The 15643-nt window shown below is 60.8% G+C and overlaps 1 protein-coding gene and 1 long non-coding RNA gene across 3 annotated transcripts in view; one reads left to right on the top strand and one right to left on the bottom strand.

The window, feature by feature from the left end:
* AXIN1 (axin 1) overlaps positions 1-15643 on the top strand; it is a 50929-nt gene that overhangs the window by 30212 nt on the left and 5074 nt on the right. For both annotated transcript variants that reach the window (XM_047713424.1, XM_047713423.1), the window contains exons 3-7: positions 8-148; positions 2936-3032; positions 8159-8296; positions 11726-12255; positions 12917-13087. In XM_047713424.1, the coding sequence (XP_047569380.1) occupies positions 8-148; positions 2936-3032; positions 8159-8296; positions 11726-12255; positions 12917-13087 (1077 nt within the window). The remainder of the gene's footprint in view (positions 1-7; positions 149-2935; positions 3033-8158; positions 8297-11725; positions 12256-12916; positions 13088-15643) is intronic.
* LOC125090606 (uncharacterized) lies at positions 5317-6565 on the bottom strand. Its single transcript, XR_007124400.1, has 3 exons — positions 6448-6565; positions 6311-6403; positions 5317-5483 (listed from the first exon to the last, which is right to left on the bottom strand). It is a non-coding gene; the product is annotated as an uncharacterized LOC125090606 (long non-coding RNA).

Raw genomic sequence — 15643 nt, 5'->3', positions numbered from 1 at the left:
TCCACAGGTGCGGGTCCTGGCGGGAGCCTGTCAACCCTTACTACGTCAGCTCCGGCTATGCTCTCGCCCCGGCCACCAGCGCCAACGACAGCGAGCAGCAGAGCCTGTCCAGCGACGCAGACAGCCTGTCCCTCACCGACAGCAGCGTGTGAGTCCCCTCCTCTCGGGCGCGTCCTTTGCTGTCCCCAGCGGGGTTTGTCTTCATGGAGAACGTGTGGTTCCCCCCACCCCCGCCTCTGGTGCACAGGCAGGCGGCGCTGCCAGGAGGACCACAAAACACCCTGAGTTTGCGGCAGCTGCTTCTCCCCGAGGCCGAGGCTGCTGGGACCTTCGAAACCAGGAAAACCGGTGGGGGGGGCGCTGAGCAGGGCCAGTGGTGGCGCCCAGGGTGCTGGCTGTGCAGGGTCCCTCTCCGTCACTTCTTTCTGTCGCTGTTCCACGTCTCGTGCCCACGCAGACTGCGCGGGAGCTGGGATGACAGGAGCCGGACGGCAGCCGGTGCCGCTGGGTCTGTGCCGGCCCCAGTGCCCAGAGGACTGGGATAGCGGTGGGGGCCGCGTGTGTCCCAGAGGCCTCGGCGACTGTCCGGAGCCACCTGGAGCCTCCGCGTCCCTCATTGGTCGCAGGGGACCTTATTCTTCCGTTGTGCTCTCCAGGGAAGCCTTCCCTTTGTGGAAGAGAACTTTTCCTGACACTCTGCTTTGGGTTTTGGCAAGTGGCTTTTTGGGACCCAAATGCACATCAGAAGTCCAGTGGTGTAAAACTCTCCGTGGTCATATCAGGGTGTGGCCCGGCCAGCCTGCCAAGGTCATTTGGGGTCATGGCCGCCCACGAACGTCAGATTTACCCCACTTCAGTCGCCTGACTGTCTGTGACAGGATGTCCCCGGCCGCGGCCCGGGCTGGCAGCCGGACCCCTGGCCCTCTCCACCACCGTCGGGGCCGGAGGAAAGCCTTTGGCAGGACAGCAAGCAGGTGTGAAGTGTCCCTGTGCCCCGACCCCGGGACCACAGGGACAGGAGCAGCCAATGTCGGCTGGCCATCGGGGCGCCCGTCCCCAGCCAGCCTCTTTCTTCACGCGACAGAGTGGGGCCCCGAAACCGGTCTTTCTGCAGGGAGCCTGTCTGAACACGGTGGCCCCACTCCGCTAGCTGTCCCCTAGTGTGTGCGCTTGGCCTGTTCCACGTGTTCTCCCCACACTGCCTTGGGGTGTGCAGGCCCGGCCAGCTTGCACCGTTGCTGGGCCACACCAGCCAGCCCCCCGTCGCATCTGGAACCCCTTCTCTTCTCTTGGGGACGACCCGGTGGTGACATCACGAGATGGGTCTGTCCCGATCATTTCATTCTCTCAGATGAAACGGTGACGTGTGGTTAGCAGCGTCCTGCTGGAGCGGACCGTGGTTTTGGCTCTTGCTCTGACCCCCACAAGCGGTGACGCTTGGGAGCGGGCCTCTGTAGCCGCTGGTTCTGTCTTCCCTGAAGTTGGTGCTACAGTGGAAGTTAACTGGCCAGCACGTGTTTTCTTGAAAAGTCTCATGGTTCTAAGAAAGGACATGCATTTGTTAAAGGAAAGAACTTAAGCTTTTCAAATATTTTTTTTTCCTGATATTCTCTTCACCTTGGTTTACACCAAGACCCAGAAGTGTAGGGACAGTCAATTTGGAACACGAGATACCTCAATATACATCAGAGGCAAAAAGTAGGGGTGTGTGTTCTGTCCAGATTCTGGCCCCTGGGGCAGCTGCCCAGCCTGTCAGCCGCCCAGTACGAGCAATGTCTTGGCTTGCTGACTTCGGACGTGGGTGTCCAGGGACAGCGTCTGACCGCAGAGCCGTGTGGAATTGAGTGCCCGTCAGAACGTAGGAGAAGCAAGGAGTCGGGTGGCTCAGGAAACCCGAACAACCCCGAACATCCCCTAGGATGTTTTGGGTGTGTGTGACTCCCCTTTTCCTTGACACCCGAGCCTGTAAGTGCCCCTGCCGGGCTGCTGAGGTAGTCACACTGTATCCTGCCGGGGCCCTGACAGCCGGGGAAACCGAGGCAGGCAAGAGTGACACTGTCCCAGCCTCCTCCTCCCTCGCTCTGAAGCAGAGTGCAGCCTTTGCAGCTGGACGAGGGCTCGGAGGCAGAGCATCGTGAGAGGCGAGTGTGGCCTCCCTGCCTGCCGAGGAAGCCACTGAGCTGGGGGGTGTGGGGCTGCCCGGGACCGGGTCAGGACACACTGGGCACCCTGTGCTGGCCCCGTGGGACAACCTGCACGACACCTGCTAAAGTGAGATCAGCATGGGTGGCTGCATGTACATGCCCTCAAGTCAGGGTAGCCGGGCTCAGACACGCCCCGGTGCCCCAGCGCCCACCCCCGGGGCGTGCTTGGGAGGAGGCGGGAGCATACAGCTCTGGACGGCACCCAGGGCAGGCTGGGCAGGCAAGGGTCTCCGACAGCCAGACGATCTAAAGACTCCTGCCTTCCCGCCGTCAGAGTCCAGCTGTCAGTGAGGAGGAGACGGCGCAGAGAGCCGTCCTCTGTGGGCCTCGCTCTCTGCCGGGCATCGTCACGTGCTCTGGGCTCCCATTAGCCACTCTGCTCCAGGGCAGCGGGTTGGCTGGCTTGCTCCTTCCTTCCTTCCTTCCTTCCTTTCTTCCTGATTGTATTTCTTCATCTGACAGCACACAGCAGGGAGCAGAGGGCGAGGGAGCAGCAGGCCGCCACCAAGCAGGGAGCCCGACGCGGGGCTCATTCAGGGTCCAGGGATCATGACCTGAGCCGACGCAGACGCTTCACCGACGCGGCCCCCCCCCAGTGCCCCGAATAAATAGACCTTTACAAGCAGGGGAGAGACTGCGCTGAGCGGCATGACTGCACCGCAGGGAACGCCAGCGGGGCGGTCTCGATGCGCTGTCCCGTGTGCTCACGCAAGGCTCTCTCCCCCGTACAGGGATGGCGTCCCGCCCTACAGGATCCGCAGGCAGCACCGCCGGGAGATGCAGGAGAGTGTCCAGGTCAACGGGCGGGTGCCTCTACCTCACATCCCCGTAAGTTCGCTTCCCAGCTGTCCCCTCCACGTCAGTGAGGTCGCGGCTCACCAGTCCTCCTGGACCGTGCCGGTCCCTTCTCCCCGCTCCGCCTGGCCGCTGGGGCACTGGGCAGTGGGAGCGGCCTTTGCCTGGCATCCTGGGAGCTCGGCTCACGTCCAGGCCCAGCACGTCATCCCGTGCGGTCCCACCCCACAGGCTGGAGAGGGCATAGGGGCGGCTTGTAGGTCCAGCCAGCACAGTCCCTGCCGAGGGGCAGGGAGGGCCTGACAGAGCACCCGAGCCACCAGGCAGCCTTTGCCCTTCCTGGTGACTGAGGTGCTTCTCCTCGAGGTGGGACAGCAGCTCTGAGCCCGTCGCTGACTTGATGCCGGGCCCGGCCCCTTGTGGGCCTCCCGAGTGCAGCGTGGTGACACTTAGCGACCCCAGTCCCAAGTCACTGTGAACACTTTCTATGGAAGCTGCCCCTGTGTCCTCTCTTAGGGTGCAGACAGTAAGGTGGCTGGGTGCCCTGACTGTGGGCGCCGCAGCCCGGGCATTCTGTCCCCAGCAGCAGAGCTCCCGCATGGGTGAGGGGAGGGGAGCTTCCCTCACTCTGGCGTACCGGGTGAGCCGCAGGGACTTCCCGGGGAAGAGAAGGGAAGCTTGCGGTGGCCTCCAGCCCCGGGGACGCCCGCGAGCACCTATGGGCAGTTTCTTTCTTTCTTTTTTTTTTTTTTTAAGATTTTATTTATTTATTTGACAGAGAGAGATCACAAGTAGACGGAGAGGCAGGCAGAGAGAGAGAGAGAGGAAGCAGGCTCCCTGCTGAGCAGAGAGCCTGATGCGGGACTCGATCCCAGGACCCTGAGATCATGACCTGAGCCGAAGGCAGCGGCTTAACCCACTGAGCCACCCAGGCGCCCCTATGGGCAGTTTCTGTGCAGGGTCCGCGCACACCTGTCCGTGGTCAGGGTTCCTCGGTTAGGGTCTCTTCAATTTCACACGAGAAAAGTGACGGTTGATGGTTGAGAGGAAGGGAGGTGGGTACGCTCTTACTTCTGAGGCAAGGGGGGCCAGCGTTTGTCACCTCCTAGCCCACCCTTGGCTCGGCCGATTTGGTCTCAACCAGGGACAGACGGGGTCTGCTTGCGGGGGAGAGGGAGAGGCCACGGGGAGCGTGTGTGTCTGTGCGCTCGCCTGTGCATGGCTGCGGGGGCTCCTTCTCTGGGCTCCTTCCCAGGGAGCAGGTCCTACCTGCGCGTCTCAGCTCTGCTCCGCGGACACCGGAACTCGGAACTGGGTCTGGGCAGGGAAACAGGAGGGGTGACCCACGTCCTCGAAGGGAAGGGAGTGAGCGGACACAGGGCCACGTGGAGGTGCTGCCCCGTCCCCAGGGCCCAGCTGGAGCGTCCGGCGTCGCAGTGGTGCGAGACGGACAAGGGCCCCGTGCTGAGGGCCAGGGCCCTGACGTCCTCCCACGCAGTCCCTCACGAGTATTTGCTCTCGGTGGGAAGAAGCCGCTTCTGTGTTGGGACGGATGGACGCTGCCCGTGCGGACGGCGAGGAGGCCTCACTCCCCCCAGGGGCCTCGTGCTGGGATGGCGCCAGGACACAGCGCAAGTTGAGGGCCGCCGTGCACGAGAGCTGGCTTCAGATTTCCCGACGTCACAGGGTCCTGAGAGCCCAGGGGAGACGGGCGCGGAGAAGCAGCCCAGCCGAGCACCGCGGGCCGCAGCGGGGAGGAGGAGAAGCAGCGTGGGGCCCGCGTGGCCTTGGGGGTCCAGGTGCCCGTGGCAGAAGGCCGCTGTGGGTGACACCTGCCGTCAGGTTCCTGGCGGCAGCACACCCAGCGGGCGCTCAGGAGTAGCTCTCATGTCGCTCCCGCGGCGTCCGCAGCGGCTCCTCTCTCGCATTTTCTTGCCCTCGAGGTTGATGTATTTCAGAGGCGGGGGGAGGGTTACGCGTGCGGACCCTCACCGACCGCCTCTGAGCAAGGGGCTTGACCCCAGACCCCAGGGACCTGAGCGGACGGCAGATGCTTAACGGACTGAGCCACCCTGGCCCCCCTCAAAATGAACAGTTCTTAGCTCGACAAATTAACCAGAGTATTCGACATAACCAGGAGAGAAAGCGGGTGAGCTGGATACAGACCTGGAACGACGTCTCAGAATGTGGCGCGGAGAGAATCCAGAAGGGTCAGGAGCGAGAGGTGTCCTTCGGGGAAGGTTCCAGAGTCGAAAGTGAGGAGCCTCCATGTTCTGGAAGGTCCTGGCCGAGCCAGCGCGAAGACAGAGCTGAGACAGTCCATGGCGTGGCAGCGAGAGCCTGGCCTTGCCGTGTGGTGTGGACGGTGCTGTGGCCTCACAGCCTGCCTTCCTCAATCGCCCGACCCCTGTGGGTGGCTGACAACGTTTGCGTGGGCCTGGCCCTCAGTGACCCCTCGGGGAAAGTAGGAGGTCCTGTGTGTTCCTGAGAGAAGCGGATGACCTCTGAGTGCCGGTTGTCTTCGGGGAAGACTCAGCGAGCCCAGTGTCCACGCTGTTGACGCACTCACGGGAGCAAACGTGGCTGGAGTGGATGGGGCCCGGCCAGGCAGTCAGTGCGCACGGGAGCCACACGTCAGCGGCCTCCTCACCTGCCAGGGCTGTTTCTGGTCCCGTGTGAGGGCCAGCTCCTGACTGTGTGGGGGCTTATCTGCAGCGTGGGGTGTTCCTGGCCTCTGGGGGTCCCCGGCCGCCATGGCTTGTTTGGGCCCAGGCGGGGGTCCTGGCTGGGGTGCAGTTGGGCAGGACTCGAGCCCTCCTTGCGGGAGCTGGCCCCTGCGGTGGGCACCGCGCATGGGACCCCTGGAGGCGGCCTGGAGCCCCGCCCAGGCCCGTGGGCTCAGGGCAGACAGCAGCATGTTGTCCGGTGACAGAGGTTTGGCGTTCCAGGGGTAGAGTGGCCCGTCCCTCGTGGACCTCGTGGACACCTGTGGGCCTCATGCACCTTGTGGACCTCAGGGGCGCCTGCAGAGGCGGATCTGGATGCGCCTCGTCCGCTGGAATCAGGAAGCCAGGAGGAGCAGCTCTGCGCACTCCCAGCGTCAGGAATGGTCTGTGCAGAAGCCCCGGGAGCCGCGGCCGAGGGAAGGGCCCTCAGTTACACGGAGGATTGTGCCCGCGTCTCCCACCCCGTCCGCCAGCCCCGCACCTCAGCCGAAGAGAAGCCGGCGTTACGGCCCGCTGGCTTCTGTTCCGCGGACTTCTGTGCCCGGCAGCCCCCCCACTGCCTCCCCCTTCTCCGTAGAATAACACCTTTTCCTTTGCTCGTGGGAGTCGTCGACAGCTTTGCCGTACACTGCTTGTCCTCAGTTGCCGTTCTTCGCTTTTCTGGACAAAACCATTTTCCTGGTAAAATAACGAACTTTTATTTGTGGGGTAACATTTCTTACCGAAGAAACCAGCGAACAGCGGTCCCCATCTTCACGGAGGTGGCGGCGTGCCGTGATTGGAGCGTGTCTCCCGTGGCGGGTGACACCGGCCTGCCCTAGGAGCATGTGTGCGCGTCCTGTTGTGGCGGCCGGAGCGCAGCCGAGACACGGGTGGCCCGCAGCTGCCCCTTGTGCGTTCGCTGCGCTGCGTGCCTGGCGGGGGCTCCCGGGGCCTGCAGGGGGCTGTGTGCCAGGGAGCCGCCCGGCGTGAGCTGTCTGCTCCTCACAGCTAAGGGAAGGGCTGTTTTCATGTCCCAGAGGTCCCCCAGTTTTAATGACCGCAGCTTTTTCCCGTGTGTTGTGTTCGTCTGTAGCTGGAAGGGGGTCCGTTCGTACAGATCTGCTCCTTTCAGAAGCATAATCGTGCGGCCTGGAGGCTCTTTTCCAGAACACACGGGCTTGGGGTGTGCCTCCGCTGGGCTGAGCCTGCCACGTGTGTGTGGTTCGGTCTCGTCAGGACTTTGCACTCTGCCCGTGGCCTGCGTGTGGCATCATGTGGGGTCAGGCCCATGGAGCTCTTGCCGTCTGGCCTTCAGCCCTCAGTCCCTTGTGGGTCCCAGCACTCCCCGACTGACCCCGCTGGCCTCTGGGGCTCTGTCTGAACATCCTGTCCGGAAGGTTCCTTCAGGGCCTCAACCTCTTGGCCGTCCCCACTGCCCGGGCTCTTCTGGGAACACATGCCCCTTCCTCCTCTTGGGCCTGGCCTTCAGGACAAACTACTGCCCGGTGTTAGGTACCGTCCAGTCAAGGGCGTGCACGTGTGTGTCAGTGCGTGCACACACATGTGCATGTGTGTGCCTGTGTGTCCGTGTCTGTGAGCGGGAATGACAATAACTGGCAGATAGCTCCAGTGGGGAAGTCTGGGTGAGGGCTGGACAGGAGTCCTTTGTGCTGTTCTTCCGACGTTTTTGGACGTGGAATTACAGCAAAGTGAAGTACACTCCGGAAACGTGGTCTGTTGTATTCCTGTAAACTGTGTTCCGGAGCCGTCTCCTCCGAACAGGCCCTCCCGTTCCCCTGGATGTTTTCCTGTACCCTGAGTTCTGGGTCTGCCATCCTTACAGCAGACCCGAGTCCGAAGCCTGGTCTGCTGCGCCTGTGGGTCAGGGGCTGCCGGCCCCCGCCATGCGGGACAGTCTGCGGGCTGTCTCCCTCCCGGGACTCCCAGGCCCGGCCCCTCCCTCTTACGTGGTCTTGGAAGCTCTCCCTTCGCCCTTCCCAGGCCTCGCAGGGGGACTGGCCTGGCCTGTCGTGTTAGAGGCACTTCTCTGGGGTAGGCTCGGGGTGCCGAGGTGAAGGGCACACCTGGGCTTAGGGCACCAGAAGCTCCGGCCTGTTGAGGCCCTGCCAGCTGCTGCCCTAGTAACCTGACCTGGTGCCCGCCTGCTCCCCGTCTCTGGTTCTCTGCTCCTACGGCTGGAGCAGCTTTGCCGGAGCTCTGTTCTGCCTCGCCGCTCGGTGCCGGGTGGAGGACGGCTCTAGTCCAGCAAGGAGAGGGGCAGCGAGGTGGTTGCCACCAGCGAAAGGGAGAAAGCAAGATCGCTTGCTTGACACTGAAGTGCAGGTTTCCTAGCCTGTTTCTCGTCACTCAGGAAGAGCGCGTGCGCGTCTCGGTGTGGGGGGCGGCGGCTCCGAGCGGCTCGCGGCTGGCTAATCCCGTGTCTCCTTGCAGCGCACTTACCGAATGCCAAAGGAAATCCGTGTGGAGCCCCAGAAGTTCGCCGCGGAGCTCATCCACCGCCTGGAGGCCGTGCAGCGGACACGGGAGGCCGAGGAGAAGCTGGAGGAGCGGCTGAAGCGCGTCCGGATGGTGAGTGCGCCTCCTGGGAGGGCCACAGCACGTCTCCATTTCCGAACGGCCCCGGGACGGCTGGTAGAATTGAGGACGGCTTCAGGCCCCCAAGGAGCTCCCTCCAGGGTCTCCCAGTGTGCTGGCTCCTGACGTGCTCTGACCCTGTCCCGGGGTCTGCCTGCTCTCCTATGACACCTGCCCGCCTGAGGCCCCCACCGAGCCTGCCCCGCCCTCACTGGCTCCTGGGAGGAGGTGCTCATTGTGGGGGAAGCAAGGCCTGGAGAGACCCGTATGTGCTCAGCAGCAGCATCGTGGCCCTGTGGCTGGGGTCCCCAGTCCACCCTCTTACGGGAAGAGAGTTGGCTCAGAGGCTCTGCATGCCTGTGGCCCTGCAGTTTCGCGGGAGGCGGGGCGCCTGGGTGACACAGTGGGTTAAAGCCTCTGCCTTCGGCTCGGGTCATGATCTCAGGGTCGTGGGATCGAGCCCCGCATCGGGCTCTCTGCTCAGCGGGGAGCCTGCTTCCCCCTCTCTCTGACTGTCTCTCTGCCTGTCTCTCTGCCTACTTGTGATCTCTGTCTGTCAAATAAATAAATAAAATCCTTAAAAAAAACAAAGGTTCCTGGGGGGCCCCTTAGAGGCCGCTGGGCTGTGGGTGCCCAGCGCACTTTCTCACAGCCAAGTGGTGGTCCCCTCTTCTCGGGGCGTCCCCGGTGGGCCCACGGCGGTTGTGTCTGGATCCAGCAGGAGCCTCGCTCGCAGAGGGCAACACCTGCCCCAGGGACTGCGTGGGGCTCCGCGATGTCACAGGACACGTTCAGACCAACAGCCCCTAGTGTTTCCGGCATCTTGATTCAGAAACTAATGGGCAGACACGTGGCCTTGGCTCAGGTGTGCGGCTCCATTCGGGGCCCTCAGTAGCCTCTGGCCGGGGGTGCTGGGCTTGGCTGCTGCTGCCCTGTTGTCCCCACAGGCGCCTCTTGGTCCTCGGTCCTTGGGGTGGCCCCCAGCCCCACTGCCAGCAGTGCCATCTCTTCTGTCCTGTGTGATTCCACACAGAAACCCGGGAGAAAATGAGATGAAATTACCTGTGTCCGGGGAATCCACACAGACAGGAGAACCCTGTCTTGTAGGATCTTGTAGCCTATATAAACGGGCCGTGAATTAGGTTTTTTAAAGAAAACTAACGACACATTTTAAAATAACTTATTTTTATTGGGGCACCTGAGTGGCTCAGTCAGTTAAGCGTCTGCCTTAGTTTCAGCTCAGGTCATGATCCCAGAGTCATGGGATCAAGCCCCATGTCAGGCTTTGCAGTCAGTGGGGGGTCTTCTTCAAGACTGCCTCCTCTTCCTGCTGCACATGCCTGCTCGCTCGCTCGCTCTCAAATAAATTAATACGTCTTGGAAAAAAATAACTTATTTTTCTGTAAAAATTTGGAAAATAAGAACAAAGAAGAGGGGTGCCTGGGTAGCTCAGTCCTTAAGCCTCTGCCTTTGGCTCAGGTCATGATCTCAGGGTCCTGGGATCGAGCCCTACATCGGGCTCCTTGCTCAGCAGAGTGTGCTTCTCCCTCTCCCTCTGTCTGCCTCTCTGCTTACTCATGCTGTCTATCTCTCTGTCAAATAAATAAATTAAAAACAACAACAAAAAAAACCATTACCCAGACAATTCAGTTAAGCCTGTAACATTTCAAAATCCTAAAATGGATTTCTTCCATATGCAGAGCCACCGAGATGGTGTTGGCCAGTCCCCGCCTCCTGGGGATGGAGAGAGTCTCCCTTCTTCACTGCTCCCTTTGGGATCACTTCCAGTGCCCTGGGGAGGGCAAGGCAGAGGGGTCAATACGGGGACATGGGGTGAGGCGAGGGAGCCCAGGGTCCCTCCGTCAGGGGCACACTCACTGTCCACCCATCCATGTGCCCGTCTGTCTGTCCTCCGTGCCACCTCTCCCCTGAGCAAGACTGACGCGTTTGCAGCTGACTGCTGGTGCTGGCGACGTTTAGGTGCTCTCCCGTTAAGCGAGAAGTCTTGTGGGGAAGGTTTTGAGATTGGGTTAGAGTGGAGTGCAGGAGTTGGGGTTCCTACCTTGCTCTTTGGGTTACTACCAGATTTAGTCAACATTATCCTGGTCTGCACTATTGAGTGAGATGAGAAAGTCAGCGTGAGCTGTGTCCTTGGGAATTAGACTGGTCAGATGTGTTTATGGATGTGGTTCTGTGGACTGTCAGACAGACGAGGGCCAGCTAGTTCACTGGGAGGATTCACCAAGAAACGCACAGCAAGACAAGAGCGCCTCTGTGCAGGGGTAGAATTCTCTTGAAAGCGCAGCGGAAGATACAGCAGTAACTCGGAGGAGCGGGGGCGGCTGGCTCAGCGACAGCTGCGTGTGGCTCTTGGTCTTGGGGTTGTGGGCTCGAGCCCCACACTGCGGGTAGAGATGACTTATGTAAGATTTTTTATGGGACGCCTGGGTGGCTCAGTGGGTTAAAGCCTCTGCCTTCGGTTCAGGTCGTGATCTCAGGCCGATCCTGGGATCGGCCCCACATCGGGCTCCCTGCTCAGTGGGGAGTCTGTTTCCCTTCCTGTCTTTCCGCCTGCCTTTCTGCCTATTTGTGATCTCTGTCAAATAAATAGCATCTTAGAGATGCCTGGGTGGCTCAGTTGGTTAAGCGGCTGCCTTCGGCTCAGGTCATGATCCCAGCGTCCTGGGATCGAGTCCCGCATCGGGCTCCTTGCTCGGCAGGGAGCCTGCTTCTCCCTCTGCCTCTGCCTCTGCCTGCCACTTTGTCTGCCTGTGCTCGCTCTCTCTCTCTCTCTCTCTCACAAATAAATGGATAAAATCTTTAAAAAAAAAAACCTTCAGTTTAAAAATAAATAATAAATAAGTAAAAATCTTAAAAAAAATTTTTTAGGGGCACCTGGGTGGCTCAGTGGGTTAAAGCCTCTGCCTTTGGCTCAGGTCATGGTCTCAGGGTCCTGGGATCGAGCCCCGCATTGCGCTCTCTGCTCAGGGGGTAGCCTGCTCCCCCCTCTCTCTCTGCCTGCCTCTCTGCCTACTTGTGATCTCTGTCGAATAAATAAATAAAATCTTTAAAAAAAATTTAAATAAATAAATAAGATTTTTCAAAAATCAAGGAATTGGAAAATCACCTGAAAAGGTAAAAATACCTTTATTGAGAAAGGTGGAGGAAAACTCCTTGTGGAGGTTTGTCCGTGGGCAGGACATAGGCTGGCATTGGGACTCATGGTGGCCACGTGCACGTGTGCACGAGTGCTTGTGGCTGGGTGGGGGCGGGGAGCCCTCCCTCGTCCTCAAGTCAAGCCAGCGTCCGATGCCTCACCCCACCCCCAGGACAGAGCCGCCAGGCTGACTTCTTTGTGACCCCAGATGTGAGGTTCTGCAACGCAGGCAGTGCCAGGAGCTGACTCGTGGGCTTGTCCTACAGGAGGAAGAAGGCGAGGATGGGGACATGCCGTCTGGCCCCCTGGGGGCCAGTCATAAGCTGCCTTTGGCCCCCGCCTGGCACCACTTCCCGCCCCGCTACGCAGATGTGGGCTGCATGGGGCTCCGGGACGCGCACGAGGAGAACCCGGAGAGCATCCTGGACGAGCACGTGCAGCGGGTCATGAGGACGCCTGGCTGCCAGTCACCGGGGCCTGGCCACCGCTCCCCTGACAGCACGCATGTGCCCAAGATCGTGGGTGTGCTGGGGGGCATGCCCTCTGGGCACGGGAAGCACGCGCCCAAGTCAGGGGCGAAGCTGGACACGGCTGGCCCGCACCTGCACCGGCACGGCCACCACCACAGCCACCACAGCACGGCCAGGCCCAAGGAGCAGGCCGACGCTGAGGCTGCCCGCCGGGCACAGGGCAGCTTGCCGTGGGGCCAAGAGGTGCACAGCCACGCGGCCAAGCCTCGCAGCCACTTGGAGAGCGTGGGCGCCGCCCCCAGTGCCAGCGACAGCCTGGCCTACAGGTGAGTGTCAGGCAGCCTGAGCTTTGCTTTGGGATCTGTGGTTCCTTGTCTTTGAGCCCGTGTCCATGAGGGCCACATGTGTCTTCCCAGGGATGAAGGTCACACACAGTGACAAGCTTCGTCTCCTGTGGGCTCTGTTCTGGTTTTTGAGGCCAGAATTCCCCTTTAAAAGTCATCCAGCCATGGGGGGTGCCTGTGGGGATCAGCCGGTCGGGCGTGTGACTCTCGGCTTTGGCTCAGGGTCGTGAGATCGAGGCCCGTGTCCGGCCACTCCACTTAGCGGGCAGGCGCTCCTCTCCACTCTTCTCCACTCTTCTCGCTTTGCCTCTGCCCTTCCTGCATGTGTGCGAGCACGCGCTAGCGCTCTCAGACCTTTAGAAAAATAATTTAAAAAGATCAAAGTTGTCCGAGCGCCGTCAGCTGGAGAGTGCGGCCTTCGACCTCCCAGGCAGCTTAGCCTCAGATGCACCTGCCTCGGGGGAGGTGTCTGGGCCCTGGGGGGGGGGAGGACAGGCACTAGGCCTCCCAGCTGGTGCCGTCTGGACACCTTCCTCCAGTCCCGGCCCGCAGAGCCCCGACAGCCCCCCAGCACCGAGGGCACAGCTGCCCGGAGTCGGGCTGGGCCACGTCGGCAGGTGACGCCCGGTTCTTGCTCTTACAGCGGGAAGGCTGGCGCTGCCCCCAGAAGAAGTGCCAAGAAGGCTGAGTCGGGGAGGAGCGCGGGCGTGGAGGCGCCAGGCCCGTCGGAGGACACGGAGAAGAACCAGAAGATTATGCAGTGGATCATCGAGGGGGAGAAGGAGATCAGCCGGCACCGCAAGGCCGGCCACGGGTAAGGGGCCGCCACGTCCGAGCGTGCGCACGGGGTGTGGAACCGGCCTGAGGAGCCCCCAGCCCGCGGCGGCCCGCGCCCCTGAGGCAGTGCCTGGCCGCCCGCTGTCTCCTCACGTGGCACGTTCAGCAGGAGCAAGATCTCTGTGGTCCTCTGAGCTCACAGATGCCCCCCGCCCCCCACCGTGTCCTGGGCAGGAGTGCCCGCGGGTGACATTAGTCTGCGGTTGCCATCCTCTGTCTGAGCTCCTCTTGCTGCCCCCTACCCCCGCCCAGGAGGGGCCCCCGCTGTCACACGGCTGTTCTCACGAGGTTATTTCTGGGCTGGTCACGCCTCCACATGACGGTGACCTCAGTGACTGGGGGAGTTAGGCCGGTGCCTGCCCATCACTGCGGACAGAGGCTGCAGGGTTGGCAGCAGGCCGTCCCCCCAGCCATCGGCTGTCTGCGGCCCTCGGAGCTCCATCTTGGCCGCCGCAGGGCCAGGGCTGCTCTGGTTGGAGCGGACCCGGCCTCTGGACGAACCATTGCTGCCCCTTGTGGACTCCCCCCTTGTGGGGAGACGTGGGGGACCGGGGCTGGCTCAGACGCACCCCTGGGCTGGAGGCATGTACCATCTCTCACAGGGCAGCTAGCTGTCTGGGCCCCAGGCTGGTGGAATCTGCTGGCGGTGGGCGGGCTTCCGCTGCTTCCTCCGTCTCAGACTCTCCTGATGCCCCTCGGTTCTGGACGTGGTTGGGGAGGCTGGAGTGTGTGCTGCCGGTGGGGGGGTATCAGGTGGGCACCTGCCCAGCCCCTCCTGAGTGGTGAGCCAAGGTGGCACTGTCCACCTCTGGGGCCCCATGTCTGGTCTCCACCTGGCCCTGGGGACGAGCACAGTCCCAGAACCTGTTCTGGCTGATGGTTCTCTCCGGATCCCCTCTCTCGTTCTGGTTGGGGGGGTGGACTGTTGGTTTCTCTGGATTTCTTCTGGTGTTGGGTTTTCACAAGGGATGGCTCTGGGCCTGCTGTCAGGACATGACGGTGTTTCAGCGTCCCCATGAGTCCCGCTGCCCTCCCGAGAGCTGGGGGCCACGTGCCTCTGCCTTTGCTGTTCTTACGTGGGGGCGTGGGGCAGGGAGCCGGGGGGCCTGGTGGGGCCGGCAGATGGGAGACAGAGTGGGGGTGGGGAGTTGAGAGGGGTGGGGGAGGAGAGACGGGTTGGCGGGGATTGGGGGAGAGATGAGGGGCTATGGGGAGATGGGGGGATGGGGTTTGGGAGGAAGTGGGGGAGGGGAGGTTGGGTACAGAGCCCGGCAGGGAGGGGGTGGGGGTTGGGCCCCAGGAAGGAGGTGTCCTTGTGGCTGGCCTTGAGCCCATTCCCCCTCGGGTGTCTTGCCTTGGGCAGTTCTGGGGTCCTGAGGGCACTGAGCCGCCCCACTGCCCAGGGGGCCCTCTTCCTGGGATTCCCTCCTGGCAGGAAACCCCCTTTCCGCGGGCTGCAGCTACAGCTAAGAGAGGCTGATGTTTTCCTGGAATTCGCTCAGGGGTTGAGTGAGGCGTCAAGCGTTTTCTGTGTTGAATAACAAAGGCACAGGTATGCTAGCGCATGGAGGGGAAAATCAGGAAAAATTATAGGTTCAGAGATGTGCCAATTAAGTATTTTTAACAGGGAAGGGGATATACCAACATGATGGGAGCAGGTATCTCTAAATCGTGATGTTTCGAATTGGTTTTTTGTTTTTTTTTTTTTTTAGTTTTCTGTATATTTCAGGCTTTTCACAAAGAGCGCTTATTTTGATGTTAACATGTTTTTTAAAATAGTAAAAACTTTTCTTTAAAGGAAGTCTGTGTAGCATCGGGTTTGTATTTCAGGGAAGTGATTAAAAGTGGGTGGCAGAGGGGCACCTGGGTTGTGAGCGTGAGCCCGCAGTTGGTGGGGCGTTCGCTGGAGGTTTTGTCTGCCCTGCCCCCTTTCAAATGAGTATTTTTAATTTCATTTTTGTTTTTAAAGATTTTGTTTGTTTATTTGACAAACACACAGCAATAGAGGGAACACAAGCAGGGAGAGTGGGAGAGGGAGATGCAGGCTTCCTGCCGAGCAGGGAGCCCGATGCGGGGCTTGATCTCAGGACTCTGGGATCATGACCTGAGCTGAAGGCAGACGCCCAACAACTGAGCCACCCAGGCACCCCTCAAATAAGTACTTTTTTAAAAAATTACGAAAGAGAGGCGCCTTGGTGGCTCAGTGGGTTTAAACTTCTGCCTTCGGCTCACGTCATGGTCTCAGGGTCCTGGGATCGGGCTCCACATCGGGCTCTCTGGTCAGTGGGGAGCCTGCTTCCTCCTCTCTCTCTGCCTGCCTCTCTGCCTGCTTGTGATCTCTGTCTGTCAAATAAATAATAAATAAAATCTTTTAAAAAAAAATAAAAATAAAAAATAAAAATTACGGAAGAATGGGGTGCCTGGGTGGCTCAGTTGGTTAAGCATCTGCCCTCAGCTCAGGTCACCATCCCGCATCGGGCTCCCTGCTCAGCGGGAAGTCTACTTTCCCTCTGACCCTCCCCCGTCTCATGCT

Source organism: Lutra lutra, chromosome 18 (assembly GCF_902655055.1).
Source record: "Lutra lutra chromosome 18, mLutLut1.2, whole genome shotgun sequence".
In the NCBI taxonomy this organism is placed as follows: domain Eukaryota; kingdom Metazoa; phylum Chordata; class Mammalia; order Carnivora; family Mustelidae; genus Lutra; species Lutra lutra.
Note: the sequence above shows the minus strand (reverse complement) of the source record. Positions and strands in the feature narration are given on the sequence as shown.